The 22069-nt window shown below is 41.5% G+C and overlaps 3 protein-coding genes across 7 annotated transcripts; 1 reads left to right on the forward strand and 2 right to left on the reverse strand.

The window, feature by feature from the left end:
* Positions 1 to 1671: 1671 nt before the first annotated feature.
* LOC121724797 (ERC protein 2) lies at positions 1672 to 15401 on the reverse strand. Of its 3 annotated transcripts, none has more exons than XM_042111595.1 (13): positions 15265 to 15401; positions 14977 to 15053; positions 14643 to 14719; positions 14427 to 14469; positions 14034 to 14188; positions 10095 to 10176; positions 9659 to 9842; positions 9065 to 9138; positions 8347 to 8423; positions 7911 to 8011; positions 7153 to 7241; positions 6252 to 6437; positions 1672 to 3382 (listed from the first exon to the last, which is right to left on the reverse strand). In XM_042111595.1, the coding sequence occupies exons 3-13, from the start codon at positions 14706 to 14708 to the stop codon at positions 3228 to 3230; spliced, it is 1212 nt and encodes a 403-aa protein (XP_041967529.1). In that variant the 5' UTR covers positions 14709 to 14719; positions 14977 to 15053; positions 15265 to 15401; the 3' UTR covers positions 1672 to 3227. The 3 variants fall into 3 exon arrangements, with proteins under 3 accessions (XP_041967529.1, XP_041967531.1, XP_041967530.1); XM_042111597.1 differs by having other exon boundaries at positions 15177 to 15401; XM_042111596.1 differs by lacking the exon at positions 14977 to 15053.
* Positions 15402 to 15638: 237 nt separating this feature from the next.
* mmachc (metabolism of cobalamin associated C) lies at positions 15639 to 17713 on the forward strand. Of its 2 annotated transcripts, none has more exons than XM_042111601.1 (4): positions 15639 to 15736; positions 15991 to 16188; positions 16296 to 16448; positions 16696 to 17713. In XM_042111601.1, the coding sequence occupies exons 1-4, from the start codon at positions 15647 to 15649 to the stop codon at positions 17035 to 17037; spliced, it is 783 nt and encodes a 260-aa protein (XP_041967535.1). In that variant the 5' UTR covers positions 15639 to 15646; the 3' UTR covers positions 17038 to 17713. The 2 variants fall into 2 exon arrangements, with proteins under 2 accessions (XP_041967535.1, XP_041967534.1); XM_042111600.1 differs by having other exon boundaries at positions 16693 to 17712.
* A 2132-nt stretch (positions 17714 to 19845) lies between these two features.
* Positions 19846 to 21196, reverse strand: LOC121724800 (microsomal glutathione S-transferase 3-like). Of its 2 annotated transcripts, none has more exons than XM_042111603.1 (5): positions 20938 to 21196; positions 20738 to 20802; positions 20519 to 20576; positions 20364 to 20436; positions 19846 to 20124 (listed from the first exon to the last, which is right to left on the reverse strand). In XM_042111603.1, the coding sequence occupies exons 1-5, from the start codon at positions 21019 to 21021 to the stop codon at positions 19988 to 19990; spliced, it is 417 nt and encodes a 138-aa protein (XP_041967537.1). In that variant the 5' UTR covers positions 21022 to 21196; the 3' UTR covers positions 19846 to 19987. The 2 variants fall into 2 exon arrangements, with proteins under 2 accessions (XP_041967537.1, XP_041967536.1); XM_042111602.1 differs by having other exon boundaries at positions 19847 to 20124; positions 20905 to 21195.
* Between the last annotated feature and the right edge of the window lie 873 nt (positions 21197 to 22069).

Below are 22069 nucleotides of genomic sequence, written 5' to 3' on the forward strand. Positions count from 1 at the left end.
ACCCACAATCCAGTAGTGACAAGAACACGGCAGCGAATCAAGTATAATTCTGGGTTGTTTTGAGCCATGTTGGTTATCAGTAGAAAGAGAGTACAAACCGTAGAGATGCAAATCGGGGAAATGGCACAACCTCTTGAATCGAGAAAAAAAAAAGAATGTCAGAAAAATGCCCAGAAGTCATTAGTGAAACAAACCAAAGGAACTTTGTGCCTTTCACATTGGTTCTTTGAAACTGATAGAGTGGACCTGCCACAGGTAAATGACAAAATGGGAACCTTTTTGGGGGAAGTAATGCAGCTGAAAATGGAAGCATGTATGACACATGCTCTTTGCATTGTGACCTCTGGCATAGTAGTTTTAGTAGATTGCACAATGGTCATATGCCAAATACCTAAATAAATGGCTTTGTCTTTGACAAAGATGTTTTATTTTCCCAGGGAAGCATGACATTGACCGTCTAAGTCTGGTGGTAGGTTTCACTCAAGGGTGGTCAGCTTAGAGCCTCTAAGGTGCGTTACAAGGGTAGCTGGGTACTTTGTGGTTGTAATGTCATGACTGTGCTCCATGGCAGGTTGTGACACTTGGAAAGACACTGGGTTGTGTGTGTGAAAACTGTTTTAAGAAGTTCCTTTTTTTGGTTCACCTATTTGACAGGTTAGTGTTTTCTTTGTGTGTGTGTGTGCGTGCGTGTTGTCGTTTTACTTTTTACTAGAGCATTCAGTGCATATTTTAAACTTTTTTTTAATTATTATTTCCTAACATTTGTAGAGGCTAAACCTATCTCACTTTGAGAGGCTTGAAAGCTTAACAGATCTTTTGTCATTCTTCAGAGAAGTACCAAGATAATTTATTCACCTCCTTTGCCTTTGGAAGGTTGACGTCTCTTCCAGCACATCAGCTCCAACGGATCTGGGGTGTGTTGTTACATGCCCTCCGATGCTGCCAGAGGAATCCACAGTATTAGGCATTACTTCTGCTGTCTGTCAGTTGGTCAGAGAGAGAGAGAGAGAGAGAATGTGTAGCCACAGACTAGCAATCACCAAATTCCTGCTGTACATTCTGTCCCCTCATGAGAAGGTGCACACTTCCCGGGCCTGGAGAGTCATTTGGTATGACTTGGGCTGGTGGTCAGAAAGAATTGATCCATGAATGGAGATACTGTCTCACCAGAGAAAGTACTCTTGAGAAAGGTGTGGCTCGAGCAATGAGGCCATTTCATATAACATTAAACTAATGCTGTAAAACAGGTTAACCTGATACAATGTACAGTGGGTGTCTGTCTGTAGATGAAGTAGTGCTGATGGTCTCAACTAAGTCGGATCTGTCTAACTCCTAGCCTTTGTCGGTGCACAACAGGACAGCTCCCACACCTGATGCTGCCCTTATCAGCGTTTTATTTTAAAGTACAGTTTTTCTCCTGGCTCTTTGGACTTGACTGTAAGTTCAACACTTAACATGTTTTTTTTTCTTTCTGTTTGGTTGTTATCAGGTCCAAGAATGCAAATGCAAAAAAACAAAACAAAGATATTTAAATAGCAAATCTCTTGAGCACTGCCTCTCTGTGCTCACTGATAGTGAAATAATTACTAGTAAATAATTTATGAGGCTGAATATGATTGACATCGATGTTGGTAATTGGATTTATACATTTGTTGAGCAAGTTGTGTTATCTTTGTATATTGCAGCTCCAGAAAAAAAAAAGTGCCAAATTGTGTTCTGTATTTTAAGTTTTTGCTGTAGAATACAGGATTGTCTTTGTTATGTGACTTTTTTTTTTATTATTAAAAAAAACAACAAAAAACAATTACATTGTGAAGCGCTTGGTATCAGCCACTGAAGTTAATGTTAGTCTGGCTTAAAGCAATACCACTGCTCTTCTATAGAAAACATAACCTCCAATAATTAAACAATTACAATATTCCATACTTCCATCAACAACACTGTCATGTAACACAGTCTTCCTCAAGCACATAACAGAAATCAGCAGTCATCCATCTGGTGTTAGTTAATTTAGTATCAAAAAACAATACTCCTCAGCCTAGCAGCATGAGTTATGGTGAAACATGAAGCTGAAGTAGTGTCTTTGTGCTGAGCGAGCACATCTGTGTGGCGGGGTCCACCCCTCCCGCTCGGTCTCCTGCTGGGGGAGAAGCAGTGGAGATGGGGTCCACTCCGGCTCGTCCCTCCACGGGGGGTGTCTGGCTACAGGACACGGCCCTGGTCCCTGCTGCATTAATTAGGCAGGATGCAGAGAGAGGGAGAGGAGCCGGACTGCTCCTGAAATATTAAACAGCTTTTGGGAATGTCACTGATGTAAGCCAACACGGAGCCCTGAACTTAATGCGTTTACAGGACAGGGTGTGGAAGGACAAGGGATTTAGGGTGGTGGTGGTGGTGGTGGTGGGGGCGGGGGTTAATGAGGTCTTTGTCAGGATGGCATGGCTCCATTTTGGGGTGCTTGCCACCCCCCTTACAAGTGTACACGTACACACACACACACACACACACACACACACTTTTTACAGTCTGCCCGAGGATGATGATTTGACTTTGTGTTCAACACTGGGTCAGCATGCAAATGGGCCAACCTGCAGCCAGTCATTTTGAAAACAATAATCCTTTTTCATGCACTCTTTCACTCTGCTAAACACTTCCCTTTAGCTGTGAATAGGAAAAGTTGTTTAAATGGGCAGAGAAGTGCACTGCAGGTTAAAGCTGAACGCAAGGACATCTCCAAATAGCTCAGTCATTTGTGTCCACCTCTTATCCCACAAAGATAATAGCACCACACAATTAAGTCTTGTGACCGCAGAAACGCGATGGCAAGTTGGCCTCCCACCATTTACAACAAAATCTTGATACGAATATCCACAGATACTCGGTTCTAAAATCAAGATGGTTAATTAGGTTAAAATGTGTAGTGTTAAGTTATTAACATACATTCACCACTTGAAGGTGGTGCAGCTGTTAAGGCTACAGTATAAGAAAAAGAAAGCCTTGTGTTTTTTTTTTGTAGCACCTCCAGATATCATAGTGTGGAGCATTCACAAAATGCATCCTATGACAGTTTAATTTAACCGTGTACTTAAATACTGTATGTACTTAAATACAGAGAGCTCTAGAAATACAACTTCGTCTAGATTTCACCTCTGGAAATACTCTCTTAATAGGACACGAGGTGTTGTTGTCCACATCGCTCCATTAAAAAGTCCCTTCTTGCTTTGAGGTCAGAGGTCGCTGAGACTAAGTTCAGGTGGACTGTCTGACAGTTGTCCAAGCACACCACCATAGTCATCATCATCTAGTCCACTTTCTTCGTCACTGAGGTCACTTCCAGGTGACCGAATGGTCGGATTTCCCCGACGCTTAATTCTTCGTTGAACTGTGAATTAAAAAAACAACATGAAAAACACATTAAAACACACTCTCACACAAACCCACATTTTTATCTATCACAATATAAGTGAATACTGGTAAGTACTTAAACTCAGCAAGAGGTCTTTGAATATTCCTTGGTAACATTACAATAAACAAAATCATTCTTATCTGTAACAGATTTCACTGCCCTTTTTGAATCCGCAAGCGTGGCTACTACAGGCCACCGTAGTTGAGGCTTACGGTAAACGTTTACCAACGTATGCAGGCCTCCAAAAATAGGAACTGTGCAGATTAGTGGGAAGGAAATTGGCCTGTCTCTTTTTCTGTTCAAATGTCCCCAGGCAAACCATGATAGAAGTCCAAATTCTAACTCCAGGAAATTGAGAACAAACGTGTACATTTCACGTCTGTATGTGCTAGGCGGCATGTATAAAAGACACGGAGGGAGGGAGAGGGAGAGAGGGCAAAGATCTTGCATCTCTCAGCTGTTAATTTTGGCTTGGCAGCACTGGCTGAGTACACTCATAGCCAGCTCAGCATACCCTTTGATTCAGACTTGAAAAGCAGTGTTACAATAATTAGACATTGTTAACCATTCAACTAACCACTGAACTCGCATTCATTTCTGGTAGACATTTTTTTCTTCTTTTTTTCATGTCATTACATTCAAGATGCAGACTACACACAAGAACTCTTTGATGACACAAATCCTAAATGATACTGTTTGCAGGAAAGCTATTAGCTGGGCTAATAACCGCCACAGCTTATCACAAACACTTAGTTTGCGGTTCAACTTTGGCAGAGAGAGTGGAATAAACTGAATATGATTCACAGGGGTTCCGGTAAAAAGGGCACGGAGCCATTTGCAGGTCTGAAGCCTGCTATTTTCAAGCCTGTGGCTACAGCAGGCAGCAGCGGCCAGGCAACAGCGAGAGAGAGAGGGAGGGGGAAAGGTCCTCTGGCCTACATTACATAGAGGTTTCCTGTCATTTTGCATCTGTTTCCTATCGGTGACAAAGAATAAAGAAACCTTCGTCACTAGGCCCATTCTGGAGGGAAGAAAATGTATTCTAAACCTCAGGGAATTCTTCCATCGATCATTTATATAGAGAGCTTTAACAAGAATGAGAAGAGAGGATGCCATAGTCACCAAAGTGTTTTGTATTAAGATCTCTTCCTCTAATCAAGGGGTGGGCAAACTTTTTGGCTCAAGGGCCACATTGGGATTTGAAAATTGGCATTGTGTTCACGTTAGATCTGCTGCAAAGGAGATAACTAAGAGTTAACTTAGTTTAACATGATGTTATCTCTATTTAACATGATGTTTTGACATTGACATTGTAAACGTTATCTAAGGAGAGTGAAAAGCAGTTTGCAGTAAAGCTAACCAACGTCGTCTCTATCGCAGGAAAAAAATAGCGAGCAGCCTGATAACTAAATGAAATGCTCGGCGGGCCAGATTAAAGTGCTTGGCGGGCCGGATCCGGCCCGCGGGCCGCAGTTTGCCCACCCCTGCTCTAATCCCTAAGGTGTGTGTGTACAGTACACACACAGAGGTGACTAGTGGTGGGACATGTGGTTGGTTGGTTGGTCACTCATCCTCCCTCTGCTGTGGCAATCACTCCTCTCCTCTTAACTTGCCTCACTCCCTGGCTTCTCTCCTACCTCCTTTCTCCCTCCATCTCTGAATCTTTAGGCTGAAAAGCCACATCAAAGCTCGACTCAATCGTGAGCACATCTGCACCCTGTCGGCCCATGGGTGGGGTGGGAGGGATATGGAGCTAAACTGAAGACTACAGCGAAGAGAAAGATGAGGGTTTTTTCCCCCTCAGTGGGACTTATGTGTGTGCGTGTGGTGTGGGGGAGAGCCAGGTCAGTTGTGGTCAGAACAGTGAGGAAGTGGAGGAAAAACTTAACTGAAATAAAACACCATGATGTGTAGAAGAGAACACAGTAAAAACGAAGCAAAAACGAAAAGATACAGTAAAAACGAAAGTCAAGGAACAATTGTGTTTGACTCCAGGAACTTATCAGCCTCTAGAACAGTGTTTCTCAAAGTGTGGTCCGGGGACCACTGGTGGTCCGCAAGCTATCCCAAGTGGTCCGCGAGCAGACGTAGGTAAAAAAGGTAACGAGGTAAAAAATAATATAGATGAGTTGTTTGCAATATTGAACCAACTTGTATGTAAATCCAAACAATTCTGCAACACTGCCTATGTAAGATATGCCAACTTAAATCATATGAATCCTCTGACACAATAAGTAAGGTGCAAAGACAATTAGCAAGCTGGTTAAGTGGTCCTTGGTCTGAAAAAGTTTGAGAAACACTGCTCTAGAATATAGACATAATAGTCAAGGATGTTAGGTGACTCACTACAGTGATAGAGTGCTGCCTGGATATGGAATAAGAACAAAACTATGGCTGTGTGGGTGAATGCATTTGTGACTTCTGACTAAAGCATGACATGTGCATTCTGAGCAAAGAGGTGAGAGTAGCCTGCCTCATAGCTCTCTGAAGAAAAAAGGTTCTCACGGTTTAATTTCATTGGGATGGAGTCCGGAAAGCCTTCAATGAGAAGTTTTAAGAAGACCCAATTTTTGTTTCTCACAACTAAAAAGTGGGATAGTTTGAGTGAAATGACCAAAAACAAGTGTTGTGACATTTTTTAGTATCAGCAGCAGAGTAGTTAAGAAAGGGTCTGAAAATGCCAGTCAGAGTGATACTGGTAAAGTTTAATAAATGGAGATCGAACTCCAATAAATCAAAGCAAACTGAGAGCAAGTGTGCAAACCTTCTTTTTTACTTTGAAAGTTTAATAAATGAAAATAATAGGTGTGTGTCTGTCTGTTTGTCTCTGTGTGTCCACACGCACCTGGCTCACGCTTGGAGGGCCAAGAGAAGTCCAGGTCGTCCGAGCTCACATCCCCCAGACTGGGGGTGGGACTGAAGTCGCTGTCAGAGTCCAGGCCTGCCACCAACGCAGACACTGCTGCCACTGCCGCCGCTCCCGTAGGCTGCTTCCGGGGGATGGTTTCCATGGCTACCGCTGAGGCAAGCGCTGCGCACACACACACGCACACGGAAAGACAATGACGCCATAAATCTGCCTTGTATGACAATGGATGTGGGCTCCCTTGACACTTGCCAGTCCGTTTTCCAAACTGCTCGTCATCACTGTCCTACAGAACCTCACTATCACATACATTTCAAAGAGCTTATATGATTATCTGTGTGATGATGTATTCTGTAACATCATCTGAAGATGACTGCATGTATGTGTGGGCTGTATGACTAAGTGTATGACACTTGAGAGAGGGGAGGGGGGGGGGGGGGCAGGGGGAGAGCACGAGAGAGAGAGAGAGAGAGAGAGAGAGAGAGAGAGAGAGAGAGAGAGAGAGAGAGAGAGAGAGAGAGAGAGAGAGAGCAGTGGGATCGAGAGAGAGAATGAGAGAGTGAGGGAGGGAGAAAGAAAGAAAGCAGAAGAGAGTGTGAGAAAAAAAGAGAGGAAGAGGGAAAGAGATAGAGGGGGAGAGAAAGAGAGAGAGAGAGAGAGAGAGAGAGAGAGAGAGAGAGAGAGAGAGAGCAGTGGGATCGAGAGAGAGAATGAGAGAGTGAGGGAGGGAGAAAGAAAGAAAGCAGAAGAGAGTGTGAGAAAAAAAGAGAGGAAGAGGGAAAGAGATAGAGGGGGAGAGAAAGAGAGAGAGAGAGAGAGAGAGAGAGAGAGAGAGAGAGAGAGAGAGAGAGAGAGAGAGTGGGATCGAGCGAGCGCTCACCTGGCCTCTGAGGTGCTGCTGCAGGTGTGGGTAGCCTGTCCCGTAGAATCAGTCCTCTCACCTCATCTTTCAGCTCCGATACAGTCACCCTGCAGTGACAAAGTCAAGGTGTCAGACAGCACAGCAGCGTACAGGACTCAGGGTGAGAGCAACTGGAAAAATGAACAAAGTTAAAGCTGTTTCAGGGTCTAGGCTGTTTTGTGAACCAGCACTTTTTGTGTCACGAATGCATATAAGCTGATAGCATAAGCAATAATCCCCGATAGGCCGTTCTATAACGTGAATATAGCACAGCTGAGGGGTGTTGTTAGGCACAAAGTGAGCGAAGCGAAGCTGAGTGCCGTTAAACAACCCTCAGCTGTGCTATATTCACGATATAGAACGGCCTCAAGGGGCTTATTGCTATTATAAAATGGCTACCACATATAGGACATTAAAAATTGATACAAAATAAACAAATAATCATGACATTTAAAAGCTATTTCATCTACATTCTTCCGCGGAGTCCCCATAGAATAGTTCCACCGCTAGTAGATTCTTATCGGAATTGTTGCTCAGCAACTTTTAATTTTAACCGTTATGCATTCTAAGCGCATTATAGAGCGAAATGCGGTCTCAGCTGTGCTATATCAGGAAAATATACAACGGCATGGAATGCAATTCAACCAATCATAATCAAGGACCGGAACTATCCGTTTTATAAGGATGCGTGTGTGTTTGTGCATGTGTGTTTGTGCATGTGTGCCTGTGCTCCTAACCTGATGTCCCGGACTTCCTGTTGGGTGTTCTGGTACTGGGAGATGGTCCTGGCCAGGTCAAAGCTATGTGTGCGGTAACTGTCTGTAAGACTCTCCAGTGTCTGCAGACAGGAGACAGGAGATATTACAGTGACAGTAGAATGACACACACATCTGTACCGAGCACGCACTGTATTACCAAAACATAAGTCAAGGTCCCAAATTGCTGCTCTAAATAAAAACAAACAAATAAATAAAAATAAAAAAAAAATCACTCAATTGTTTGTCTGTATGCGACATTATGTGGGTGACTAAGGTCTGCGCTTTCTGTTTTAAAGGCGTTTCTAGGTGTGTGTGTGTGTGTGTGTGTGTGTGTGTGTGTGTGTGTGTGTACACGTGTGCATGCATGTACATGAGTGTGTGTGAGTGTGCACATATGTGCGTCCATGCATATGACCTTGCAGCTGCGTTCATACTGTCTCCGTGTTTCTCTAGCCTCAGACTGTTGCTGGAACACATCCTCCTCCTGTCTCACTGTTCAACACACACACAGGCACACACACAGGCACACACAGGCACACACACAGGCACACACACACACACAGGGGGGAAAAAACACAACAAACACACATTTACATGATTATTTCTATATTTCAGACAGACATAGACACAATCCACCCTCAAGCTGAGACTTGTGAGAGGCAGCTGGGCTGTGGCGCAGACCACTGTGTGTGCCTGCATGTGAATGAGTCCAGCTGAGAGGGAACAGTATGACGTTTCCAAGCTTAGCTTGGCAGAGGTCTATTTTTGTTGGCAAAGGCTTTGGTATCAACTCAAGAAAATGCGGTGAGCCTGGAGAACTTTTCAGAACCTCCATATGTATAGTATATATTTATCAACTCCCTACACACATGCATATTCACACACATATATGCATGTAATGACAGACAACTCTAGACAACTTTATGATGGAAACTGTCATCGTAAAGAGCAGTGATCATCACAAAACAATGAAATATGAGACACAACCAAACCAGCTACCATAGCTTGTCCACTTGTGTGAAAACAGTGTTTACTTTTGAAGTATTTGTGTGTGTGTGTGTGTGTGTGTGTGTGTGTGTGTGTGTGTGTGTGTGTGTGTGTGTGTGTGTGTGTTTGTTTGGGTCAGAACTCACTCAGTTTGGTCTTGAGCTGGTCAACCTCTCTCCTTAGCTGGTCCACCTCTTCCCTGCGTAGTTTGGAGCTGAAACTGTGAGGGACAAAGAACAACAACACACTGTAGTAGCAGAAGCAGCCCCACAGTTCTTGAAGCAGACTAAACTGTTCTTATACTTATGGTAGAGGCCTAGCCCTGTGTGTGTGCGTCGGGTGTCTCCACTGTCTAGCTGCGGTAACAGCTTCATTCATTCATTCATTCATTCATAATGAATGTCTATGTCTGTATTTAAAGTATGTCTATGTCTGCATGGGAAAGTAAGAAACGAAATTTCAATTCTTTGTATGACCAGTGCATGTAAAGAAATTGACAATAAAAGCCGACTTGACTTGACTTGACTCATTCATTCATTCATTCATTTACATGTATTCGTCCAAAGTGACTTACAGAGAGAGGAATAACACTCAGGCTACAACATTCAGCAGTTAGCAAGTTGCTCTATATAAAATGTCAGATGGGACATGCATATCTAACTACACCAGAAGGTCTACCACCTTTAGCATTAGCATTAGCTGAAATGACAAAAGGAAAGTGACTCCATTGTGGGCCACACCTCTCCTCCAGGTTGCCTAGCGATGTGGTTCTATTGACGTGACCCCGCAGGCTGCTCAGCTCACGGGTTACCTCCCTCTTCCACTCCTCCATCCTGCTCTCCACACCCGGGCTCGCTCCCCTCCTCTCCGCCCCCCTCTCCCTCTCCCGCTCATCTGTCTTTTCCCGCAGGCGACGTACCTCCTCTGGAAAAGAGGAGTTTTCAGGAGATTAATGCTTTAAATGTATACCTTACAAATTAAGAGACATTACACAGGTCACAATAATATGTACGTTGATATTCTGCACCCCTCCCCACCAACATCCACGCACACACACCTCCTGAAATGTCAGGGACACTGCTTAACTTTGGCTTAAGATAAGATATTAAAACATTTCTGACAATTTCATGTTCCACAGAGACATAACCATCTTGCAGTCTGTTGTGGCAAAATTACCTTGCAATGTCTGCATTTGCCGCTGCTGCGCAAGTCTGTCTCTCTCCATGGATCGCAAGTTTTGTGAAAGTGACTCAATCATCTTAACAAGCAGAAGTGTGAAATTAGAAACAGACACCTAGTATTTTTTTAGATGTGTGAAAAATTCCTATTTTCATAGCAGTTAGAAAAATCCAACAGTCAAATGCATTCTAACAGAACGCACATGCATTCATGCAGAAATACACACGCACACAAACTCAGACACCACTGTATACAGATAGCATTCCATTGCACAACATATATGTCCAATTACGTCGATTACGGCATGTATGTAGAAATGGGTGGTTGACGTAAACTCAAATTCAAAGTGAAAAAAATAATAATTCAAAAATATATGTCAAATAACATATAATTGTATTCCCTTATATGTGAATAATTCAAAACTGAATGTGTCCATTTCTAATTCTTCATATATTTTGCAAATTATTCACTTTTTGGTGTAGTAGTCCTAAAATGTGTCCACTGGTGCAACAAAATAAAGAATGTCATTATTTAATTCAGAGAATGTTGGACAGATAAGATTGATGAGCCCAAGGCATATTAGTTTGCCCCAATTATATTTCCACATCAATCATACCCCAAAAAATTCAGAATTATGTTATTTATATAATATAAGATGTACACATAGAGACTTCACCCAAATGTCTGGGTTACATTCATTATATTTAGTATAAAACCCAAGGAATCTTCATTTCATCCTTATAGCTGCATAGTAATGATATCATTATTATACTATCCAACACTTTTTACATAAATTCTTCATTAAAATACCTTTTCCACTCACAATTCAATTTGTTGTACCACAGGACATGCCGTTGCACCATTGGACAACAGAGTACTAGTATGCCCATTATTATGACCGCCGCGCAGCGAAGGTTTAGTCAGATTTTTTTTCTTTTTTTTTCTTTTTCGCATGTCCAAATTTCCGTCAAGGATTCCCGGGACACTGTAAGACCGGGGTACACGAAACTTGGTGGGCATGTAACCCCACATGGATAGCATGGAACCTACTGTTTTCGTTTTGATCTGTAGCCCCCCCGCTGGACTGGACCCCCCGAAAGGAGGGTAGGGCAGACAGTTTTCTGTGAATATCTTGAGAACCGTAGGGCCTAGGATGACCAATTTTTTGCGTATGTTTGCCTCCAGGGGTCATGTAAACCCATTTCATATGCACACATGTTGCATAAACAGATACACACGCACACATACATTCACAGTAATCCTACGTATGACACATACTCACACAGTAGACATATATACGCATGCATGCACATGCACACACACACACAGGCACATAAACAGGCAAACACACACATGCACGCACACACACCCACCCACACACACATAAACATAAACATGTACACGCACACATGCACACAATTCAAGAATTTCCCAGAATTATGAACAGGCAAGATGGGGGTGGGGTTGTATAAAATGTATATTACATGTGAAATCTATGAACTAATCATGTTGAGTCAATTGAGTGTGCATAATGCAATTCAGTGAGACAGTTAGAATCATATATGCCTTTCAGCGTGACTTATTTTTGTGGAAAACATGTGCTGGATTGGGCGGCGGTCATATTTTGTACCGCTCTGCGCACAAGAAATGCTTATAGCGGGGACCCATTTTACTCTTTCAATGACTTGGCCATTGATAGAGAGACAGGCATTTTCCACATTATTTGTATTTTTTGTGGAGCGAAATATAATATTTTATAAATATTTTGTGATAATGTGTTGCACTTAAACCAAGTGTCCACTTTCAACAACCCCTTGTAAGAAGATTTTTGTGAGACAGGATCAGGTTGGTATCATCTGCAAATAACACTTTATGAAAAGCATCAGAGACATCTAGGTCATTGATATAAAGGGTGAACATAAGAGGCCCGAGTATGGATCCCTGGGGGACACCAAGAGTAACAGTTTTCTGAACTGATTTATGGTCATTTATAAGTACGAACTGCTCTCTATTATGAAGGTAGCTTTTGAACCATCTCCATGCTGTGCCTCATAATGCTGCAGTTTGCTAAGTAACATTGGAATCAATGGTATCGAATACTTTCGATAGATCCAGAAATATCCCAATAGCCTGTTTGTTGTTGTCTATGGCATGACTGAGGTTTGATGATGGATGATGTAGTCATGCAGGTAGTGCTTTGTTTTTTAAAGCCGTACTGAGAGGGGACAAGTATGTTATCAGCCTCTCCCTAAACTTCCTGGGCCTTTCCTTGGTGGTCATCTCAGCCTCTCACTTTCAACATGGAAATCAAGCTAGCTTTAACAAAACAGGGAAAGAAGGTTTGAGTTGATGGGCCATCCAAATGGGGCCGTCCATTAACCTCCATTCAATTTTTAGACTCGGATTAAGTATAGTATAAGTGTATATACTTTTTTGACCCCGTGAGGGAAATTTGGTCTCTGCATTTAACCCAATCGGTGAATTAGTGAAACACAAACAGCACACAGTGTACACACAGTGAGGTGAAGCACACACTAATCCCGGCGCAGTGAGCTGCCTGCTACAACGGCGGCGCTCGGGGAGCAGTGAGGGGTTAGGTGCCTTGCTCAAGGGCACTTTAGCCGCGGCCCACTGGTCGGGGCTCGAACCGGCAACCCTCCGGTTACAAGTCCAGAGTGCTAACCAGTGGGCCATGGCTGCCTTCAATTATATCTCTTTTACATATTTAAACAAATTTTTCAATAAAACTTGTAATACGGGGGGGCGCTGTGGCACAACAGGCTACAGCACTCATACCATATACGGGTCCAAGTGCCCACGGGGACCCAGGTTCAAATCCGACCTGCGGTCATATCCTGGTCCCACCCCATCTCTCTCTCCCACTTATTTCCTGTCTCACTCTTCACTGTCCTATACAAATAAAGGCAAAAAGCCCAAAAAAATACTTTAAAAAAAAAAAAAACTTGTAATACAAAAAATGTTTGTTTACATGTTTGCTTTCACTATGGTAAGGTTCATTATGATAAGGGTAAAGGAAACAAATAAGTGAAACTGACTTCATGTTGTACTATAGGACTGTGTGTTGCACCAGTGGACATTTTCGAAATCAATGCTAGTTTGCGGCCTAGCTCTATGAGAGACATTCTTCATCCTGAGTAACAGTGTTAAGGTTTACATTATTTTCAATGATCAATCAATGTAAATTGATAAAAATATTCAGATCAATACTTAAATTGCGTTGTACCAAAGGACTACCTTAAGACGACCAGTTCCAACACTGCACGGAAATAGTAATATTATGAAAATATTTGAGGCAAAATTGACCTTGTGTGCAGTCCATCTGCTCCAGTGATGTCTTCTGTCCTTTCTGATTCTGGAAGGACCCCTCTCAGTAATAGGGTGGTCACATTAATGTCTGTTTTATATCCACATAATGGCGTTGCTCCAGAAGGACACCAGTTTTGCAGACAAAATGTAATGTGTCATAATAACTCTACATAGGGACCTTAACACTTATAACTTCTAGATTCATTAAGTAAACACTTGTATGACATGCATAATAATATGACATATGACGTATGACATGCATAATACTACCCAGGACAGTTGCACCGGTGGACAAATGCCATGTTCAAAACAGAATATTTGCATAGTTGAAGAATGATACTCATTGTTTGCAGATGAATTAGATGTAGAAGAATGAACTGCATATTAAAAAAACAATTTTAATGAAATATTATCAAATTTTAGTTATATTTGTCAGTGGGAACACAAAAATTGAGCGTCACGTCAACCACCCAAATGCACACTTAAAGTTCACAGAGAGAACAAGAGATTACACATTTGCGCACATACATACACACACACACACACACACACACACACACACACACACACACACACACACACACACACACACACACACCAGCAGCCTACCTGACTTTGGCTCTGTAGCTGAGCCTGGAGACCTGCCAGGTCGTTCCACTGAACAGCAGGGCTGAGAGCAGCGGAGGGCTGGGACAGCGGAGGAAGGGGAAGGGGAGATGGATCCAAATCTGGCCCACGCGACAGCTCCCTCACTGGGTACAGGTCTGAGAAGAGAAGTGTGAGGGGATTATCTGGAATCTGACTAAAAAGCACTGTCTATATGATACAAGCCAGTAAGTAACTAGCTGTAGGCCTAATCGGTCTTCACTAATTAAGGCTTCAGACAAAGCTCTCGACATTGAACTGACTATGTAGGAAGCCTTACAACCAATTTTAGATGGAGTTAAAAATAAAATGCATTTTAAGATATGAATATGAATCAAAAGAATAGTTACTACTTACCTTCCCTTCCTTTAGAGTACTTTCCATGCGTGCCAAGACGCTCCTGAAATTGTAAGGGTCACTGTCATTGTAAGTATTTGAACATTTGAATTCTTCATATGTCTCAAATATGAATACATTTATGAATTTGACATGTAAGTCTTGTAGATAACTTTCTTGAAAAGAAGGAAAAAATAACCAGTTCAAAAAATGAAGACCTTTCATCAATTATCTTACCCGCATTTTCGCAACACTGCCATCTGCTGCAGAAAGTATAGAACTCAGTTGATTGTCCCAGCTCATTTTGGTGGATACTAAAGAAATGTACACATAACAAGTAGTCTCATCGGGTCATAGAAACATGTGATAATATAATACTTAGTATGCAAAGGAGCAGTATATTTCAGCACTTTACGCTGAGTTTATTTTCGTGTAACGTGTAAATGCTGTTTTGCTCAGCCAACACCGCTGTAATCTGGACGGGTAAGCGCCATAGACAGTAAAAGATATGTAAGCGCTCCTCACATTTCATGACAGATAACGTTACAAAGAAGGTGTATGTCTGACAGACCTATGTTGAAGTAGAAAGGTCATCAACCAAGCAGGCTGTTTTGGTCAGCAAGAGCCCAAATCCAATTAATGGAATTTCTATACGTTGAAGAAAAAAAAAATCACAGGTTCTTTTTGATGTATTGTTTGTTGATAAACCAACTCTTTTTAAACTGAGTTTATTGTCTGAGGACGTTGGAGGACTGCTAAGTAGCTATTCACCTTTAAGTGGGTTAGCCTAGCCAGCTAGTAAACGAGTTGAAGCTGAAATGTACATTTTACAAACAGCAAAAAGCGTAAGACAGTTTACCGAAAATCTCCGATGTCTCCTTCTATCGCCCAGAGCAGCATTCAAAACAGTCCGAAGATCACATCACTTCTGACAGATAGCCAGCTTGATAGAAAAATACCGCACCATTTTTTAAATCCAGGAGCTATGTCAATACGTCATTGCGCTGCTAGACGTAAACCATAGGAACTGTGGGTATTTGAGTATTTTGAGTAAATGGCACTGACATGAAATATGCACTACGTGAAATGTCACCTTAAAGCAAAACAAGCTTTTCATACTGATGTTATTACATAAATAGCATATGTAGTCACAAAACCATATATTTCAAGTTCATCCCATATCTTACAATTGGACTTGGAATACATTTCCCAGACATCTTTGTGCGATTTTTTTTTTCAACATGGCGAGCTCCTCGACTCATGTGGAGGATGTCGTTCGTAGCCTTGAAGAATGTCTACTGCCACTTGGCTATGAAGCTTATCCTATTAAGGTTGTTTGGATTTGTAGTGTTGTGGGGAGTGCTGAGAAGTTTCTGAAAAAGTGTCAAGAAAGTTCAGTTGACGCCAACCAGCCATGCCAATAGCTGGACAAGTTCTTGTCACGATGACATGCTAGCCTATGTTTTGATTTTGTTGTCTGTTACACACGCACGCATAGGCATGCTATCAGTAACAACATGATTATGTTTTAACAGACTGGTTGTTAACCTGATTTATATCTGTGCTTATTTGATCATGGGCGTAGATTGGATGGTACAATGCGATCGTGTCCCCATCGTTTCACCTCCCATACCCCGAGGACACGCTCGCTGTGGTGGTCTTGAGCGTCCCTGGCATGTTTGAGAAGGCATTCATACCCTTCCTACAGAGCTACTCTAGTGGGGGACTCCGAGACTACATAGACCAGTGTACTGCACACTGTATCAAATCCAGTGTCACCAAGGTGAGAATGTACTTGTCTTTCGCATGTGCCTCACACTATCAACTAGGCTTGACTAGTTTGGTATCAGGAAAGACTTCAATCCTCTTACCTGTTTCCTTTACTAACAGTGCTTCCCTGACCAGAAGATAGACATCAGTTATGACTATGAGACACATTTTAACAAGAAGCCCAAGTTTCTGGCCCAAACTGCTGCCCATGTAGCAGGAGCAGCCTACTACTACCAGCAGTCAGACGTTCCTGACCAGCCATGGGGCACAAAGGTAAAATTATCTTATGACAATAGATGCCACCTGATTTCGGTATCTATCAAAATAAAAATATTCCACAAAATATCCTCTGTATTGTTGATCATCAGGTAGAGTTTTCCAGGTATATTTAATGGCAAGCCACATTTGTTATACTTGTGATGTTAATCGATCTCCAGACTTTTGTATTTTTAGCTGGTTTGTTATCTTATACTGACATGTCACCCATATTCCCTCCTCATTGGTGTTGTTGCCACAGAAGATGTTTGGTGTGTGTATCCACCCCAGGCTGGGGGGCTGGTTTGCTATCAGAGCTCTGCTAGTCTTCAGGCGTGTGCAAGCTGGGCCAGAGCTGCAGCGGCCGGTTCCCGTGGACTGTGTTAAATCCCGGGAGGAGCGGATTGAGCTTCTGGAGAGGTTTAACCTGCGGTGGCAGGACGGCACGTACAGGGACATCATTTCCGTCGAGGAGCGCTACTCCCAGCAGCAGAAGGATTACTTTTGGACTCCTCCAGGAGAGCGCATCGCCCTGCTCAGGCAGTGGGGCTACTTAACAACAGAGAACGAGTCAGAGACTCTGGGCACTGAGCTCAGTCAAAGTTAAGGAACTGAGAGATGCTTTTGTGTTTGCGTACGTACGCACATTTATTGTCAATGTATGATTACTGGCAAATAGCTCTCTTGCATTGTGGATCATGGATTTAAAAGCTTTTGCACAATGAATACACTAAAATGTGTATGAACTTTAATTTAAAACAATATCTATGTATATTTCATTATTCAATGGAATTCCATTGAAAAACACTGTGGGAGCATGTTCTTGCCTAAGGATGTTTTTACAGCTTTAAGTAATGGAAGAATACTAATGCTGTTGTCAGCCTTATTGTTGCCTTGTATTTCCTCAGGATCAGTAGTGTGTTGGATGATCTGAAGTGCCTCCTAGTGGCTAGATAGTGAATACTAAATAGAATTTGTATATTCCACTTTAAAGGGGAACTATGCAGGTTTTTTAGCTTAATTTACCTTAACTGAACAGCTTTGAAGTCATTGGAATATGACTTTTTTTTGGGTTGAATGGTGGCTGTCTCGCTTCCCCCTAGCACCTGTGAGCAGTAAAACCACCCTTGCAACTTTGGGCCGGCGAGCCGACGGCCTCAGAGACAGAAAGGCTCGCAGCCTCGCGATGTAACAAATTGCTTTACTGCACTACACACATACAGTGCTGGCCAAAAGTATTGGCACCCATGCTAAAGTTGACTGAAAAGAGGAATATAAAATCATCTTTTGGAAATTGATCTTAATGCCTTAAGTGAAAAATGAGGAAATATCTAACCTTAAAGGACACCAATTTTCTTAGTGAATGCATAATGTATCATAAATAAATAAATGTTCTTCCTTAAAATACAGGGGTCATAAGTATTGGCACCCCTATGTTAAATTCCCATAGAGACAGGCAGATTTTTATTTTTAAAGGCCAGTTATTTCATGGATCCAGAATACTGTGCATCCTGATAAAGTTACCTTGGCCTTTGGAATTAAAATAGCCCCACATCATCACATACCCTTCACCATACCTAGAGATTGGCATGGGTGTTATTTCAGTTAGCCTATTAGCTGGTTTGATGCTCATTGAGCTCAATGCAAATCAAACCAGCTAATAGGCTAACTGAAATGATGTGGGGCTATTTTAATTCCAAAGGCCAAGGTAACTTTATCAGGATGCAGTATTCTGGATCCATGAAATAACTGGCCTTTAAAAATAAAAATCTGCCTGTCTCTATGGGAATTTAACATAGGGGTGCCAATACTTATGACCCCTGTATTTTAAGGAAGAACATTTATTTATTTATGATATATTATTCATTCACTAAGAAAATTGGTGTCCTTAAAGGTTAGATATTTCCTAATTTTTCACTTAAGGCATTAAGATCAATTTCCAAAAGATTTTGTTTATATTCCTCTTTTCAGTCAACTTTAGCATGGGTGCCAGCACTGTACATGCCAGGCACCGGCTAGAACAAGGTATATAGTTTCTCAGACATTTGTCATGGCAGAGCCAGCGAAAAGAAGCAGAAAGCGAGTAAACTGTTCTCGGAGAAACAGAAAAAGAGGAAACGGTAGACTGAGGATTGAGGGGTTGTAAAACATATACTCTGAAGCTGTAGGGGGAGCTCTGCAGAGAAACCTGCAAGCAGAAAGTGAGAAAACAGCGAAGAAATTTTCAAAACGGCAAAGTTTCTCTTTAACATCATAATGCAATATTTATACATACTCAGGATCCAGTTTTTGGAAATAGAGTAGTCTTAGTGTTCAGTATACTAACTACACCTGAATAATCTAGTATTTTGTTTTTGTTTGTCTATGTGGTTTAAAATAAACAAATCTTTGTTTACATTCATGTGTTATCACCTGAATAAATCTTAGTCTGATGAATGCTGATGAGCTGCTAAGGCTGGCTGAGGAGGAGTTGGTCATCTCACTGACATATTGGGTGGGTTTGGCTGTTTAGATGGTTGGTGGTCAGGAAACAGAGTTCATCACCTGAAAAACTAGGTCCAGGGCTCTTACTGTCTAGGTGGGTAGCCTTTTTAACCATGCACTGTGTTACAGTGAAGTGATTCTGCTATTTCATTATCTTTCACTAATATTTTCCTTCATATACTTGTTGGTTTTGCTACAGAAGCAGGATCTCCATCCATGTCAGCCAGGTCATGTTAAACTAATCCTGCATAAGGATGTTTTCAAAGATTGTGTCAATGGAAAGATGATGTAATATTGAACTAATGTGAACACTGACAAGGGTTGTTATATGAAAATGCCTCCTTGTGGCCAGATGATGAATAGCAATTAGAGTGATTACTAAATATAATACACATAATTCCCAAACACTTTAGTAATTCTATATTATATGAACAACTATGAGAAACTGAGCAGCTGTCTTGGTGGCAGTGCTCATAGATATGACTAGACTTGAATTTGTATGTTTAACACTTCAAGGAAGGCAGGCTTGACATTTCAAACACCCAACCCAACTCTTCCATAATCTTATAAGGGCCAGCAGCCCTACCTCTGTTCCACTTAACCAGTCCTGCCATGTACAGGTTATTGGGTTGTGCAAAGAGGAACCCAATGGGTAGCATGAGGCATTTACCTACTCCCATTTTGACATCATCATATAAGGGGAGGTCACCATTAGGCTAATCTTTGTTCTAATCGCAACTCGTTGTACAAAGGTGAAATTGCCCAGGTTTACTGTAGGTGCCTGTTGATTCAAGGGCCACATAGCAGTGGCCGCACCCTTTAGGATGAGTGGCACTGCAACAGTCACTGGGCAGGGACTGAATAAACATGGTTCTCAAACACAACCCTCATACAGAAAGCAATATTTGAGTGCATAAAGTTGATTTTGTAACTGAATAGAACATCTGTTTATTTATGTATTTATTCATTCATTCAAGTAAAAATGCTGGAAATGAAAAATAGCCAAAAACATTACATTAACAGCGTAACACAAGTGACATATAGAACAAGGTAAAAATCTGACAGTTTTCTTTTTAAACCTGCACAAGAAAACGTTGAGGAAAGCAAGGTCTTTTCCAGCCTAATATAACCTTCCCAGTGTCCAGTGAGCAAAGGAACAGCCCAAAGAGGGCCACCTCCCCAAGCTTCCCCTTCTGCTGTGTAGCAGCATCTTTCAGTAAGAGAGCACAAAACAAAATTAAATACTTTTATATCTCTCGCTGTCCTATCTGAGTATCCAAATGTAAAATAAATTGCTCTTTATACTGTTTAATCCCTACTACCACAGTTGACCGGCAAAAATAATTGCCATGTTTTTAACTTCAATGTAATAATATGGCAGACATGAGACTCATCTTGGAGCTTTCTGACCATAGGGCACAAAAGAAACATCACCTTACATCAACTTACCTTCAATACAACATGCATGTGCAGAGACCACCCTGCTACCAATCCAAAACATTCCCAAAGTACTGGCCAGGCGCTGGAAAACATGCAATATAATTTATTTGAGATTTAACAGGTAGCCTAAATTGGCATCAAGATCGTTTATTCATGATTCTTACCGGATGTTGAAGTCCTCCAATGGACAAAAGAAAAAGGAATGGAGCAATTGTTTCATTACTGGAAGTGGAAATGGGAAAAATAATTTGGCACACAATTTATCTACACTTATATTGATCTATAATGTATGACTCTTTAGGTTTGTTCTATTCAACATTCAACACTGGAATTCCACAATCCTTTTAGTTTTTTTTTATTTCTTGAAAGTAGGTTATACACACGTGTGTTGATGATTCTTCTGTATACGGTTGAAGATATCCGAGTCGTCGCTGTACTTCTTTGGATACTGTGGTAAAGCGGATAGTAGGCTAAGTTAAACAGTTTACATCAACCACTGCACATATCCATTCTTTGGTGGTCGTTTTTGAAATGATAACTAAACGCTTACCTCTACATTGTACTGTTTGCGAGCCTTACACACCTTGTGGGACAGGTACTTCACGAGTACGAAGGAAGCGCAACCTGTGAGCACAACATATCCATATTCTTTCGAAAGAGTCACCATGATGTTTCTTGCTCGATCCTGATAGTATGTAGTAAAACAGTTAGGCTTTATTTATACAATCTACTGGAGTAAAACAAAATACAAAATTAACTTGAACTTGAAGTTTATTTCGAGACGAACGCGAATGTGCCCTCCCTTGCTGCGTAATGAAAACCCACACTCTGTATGTAGCTCTGTTGATGTCTGCAGCTCATTAAGGCGTGGTGTCCTGATGAGGCCCACCCACTTGCATTTCAGGGGAAGGATTTTAGGGTTACTTCCCCTATCCACATGAATGCCATTAGGCTATATGGCCAGAGGGTAGGTGACTACATGTGTTTACATAATTGCAAAAGGGTTCTCCAATGTTTTCTCAGTTAGCTTTTTAAAATGATATCAGATTAGTAAGAATGTGTCTTTGGAACATTAGATGAATGGTTGCTGATAATGGGCAGTGTAGATATTGCATGAAAGATCAGCCATTTCTTTCTACAACAACCCTTTAGCAATTATGTTAGCACATAATGTAATCTGAAAACTGCTACCCTGATAAAAAAAACAAAAAAAACAATGCAACTGATCTCAGCTGGTATTCTGTCTATAATGGAGTGGAATGAAAATGTCTAAGTGACCCCAAACTTTTGACCGGTAGTGTATATATAGAAAAACAACCTGCCACAATTATTGGTAATCCTAGAAAATCTTGTACAAAATGTTATAGAGGCCTTTTCCCATTTAAATGTATAGTATTTAAGCAGTAGTAGTTTGCCTATTAAAAGGAAAGTGTGTTGATATTTGTAAGTGAGGGAATGGGTATGAAAACTAAGTACTTGGTTAAAATAACTTGGTTGGACAAAGACCCATGTTTATCTTGCCCCCACGTACAGCGAGGAGGATGGTAAGACAGGCAAAACATTCCATAAAGTCACTGTTGGAGAGTTACAAGAAAAAGTATAATTGGGGTCACCAAGTCTCCAAAAAAATATTTAGAAGTGACCAGTACTAATAGATTATTTAGAGGGCATGCCAGGTAAAAGCCTTTCCTGGCATTTAATTACAAATGTAAATG

The sequence above is a fragment of the Alosa sapidissima genome, chromosome 12, assembly GCF_018492685.1.
Source record: "Alosa sapidissima isolate fAloSap1 chromosome 12, fAloSap1.pri, whole genome shotgun sequence".
NCBI lineage: Eukaryota > Metazoa > Chordata > Actinopteri > Clupeiformes > Clupeidae > Alosa > Alosa sapidissima.

Excerpts from the sequence above, each read along its gene's own strand:
- LOC121724797 (XM_042111596.1), bottom strand. The coding sequence starts at position 14,708 with ATGAGCTGGGACAATCAACTGAGTTCTATACTTTCTGCAGCAGATGGC. Across the intron at positions 14,189-14,426 it reads GTACTCTAAAGGAAGGGAAG|ACCTGTACCCAGTGAGGGAG; the intron begins GTAAGTAGTAAC and ends TTCTCTTCTCAG. Across the intron at positions 6,438-7,152 it reads AGCAGCACCTCAGAGGCCAG|CGCTTGCCTCAGCGGTAGCC; the intron begins GTGAGCGCTCGC and ends GTGTGTGCGCAG.
- mmachc (XM_042111600.1), top strand. The coding sequence starts at position 15,647 with ATGGCGAGCTCCTCGACTCATGTGGAGGATGTCGTTCGTAGCCTTGAA. Across the intron at positions 15,737-15,990 it reads ATGAAGCTTATCCTATTAAG|ATTGGATGGTACAATGCGAT; the intron begins GTTGTTTGGATT and ends TCATGGGCGTAG. Across the intron at positions 16,189-16,295 it reads TCAAATCCAGTGTCACCAAG|TGCTTCCCTGACCAGAAGAT; the intron begins GTGAGAATGTAC and ends CTTTACTAACAG.
- LOC121724800 (XM_042111602.1), bottom strand. The coding sequence starts at position 21,021 with ATGGTGACTCTTTCGAAAGAATATGGATATGTTGTGCTCACAGGTTGC. Across the intron at positions 20,803-20,904 it reads GCAAACAGTACAATGTAGAG|TATCCAAAGAAGTACAGCGA; the intron begins GTAAGCGTTTAG and ends GCTTTACCACAG. Across the intron at positions 20,577-20,737 it reads CAGAAGAATCATCAACACAC|TAATGAAACAATTGCTCCAT; the intron begins GTGTGTATAACC and ends TTCCACTTCCAG.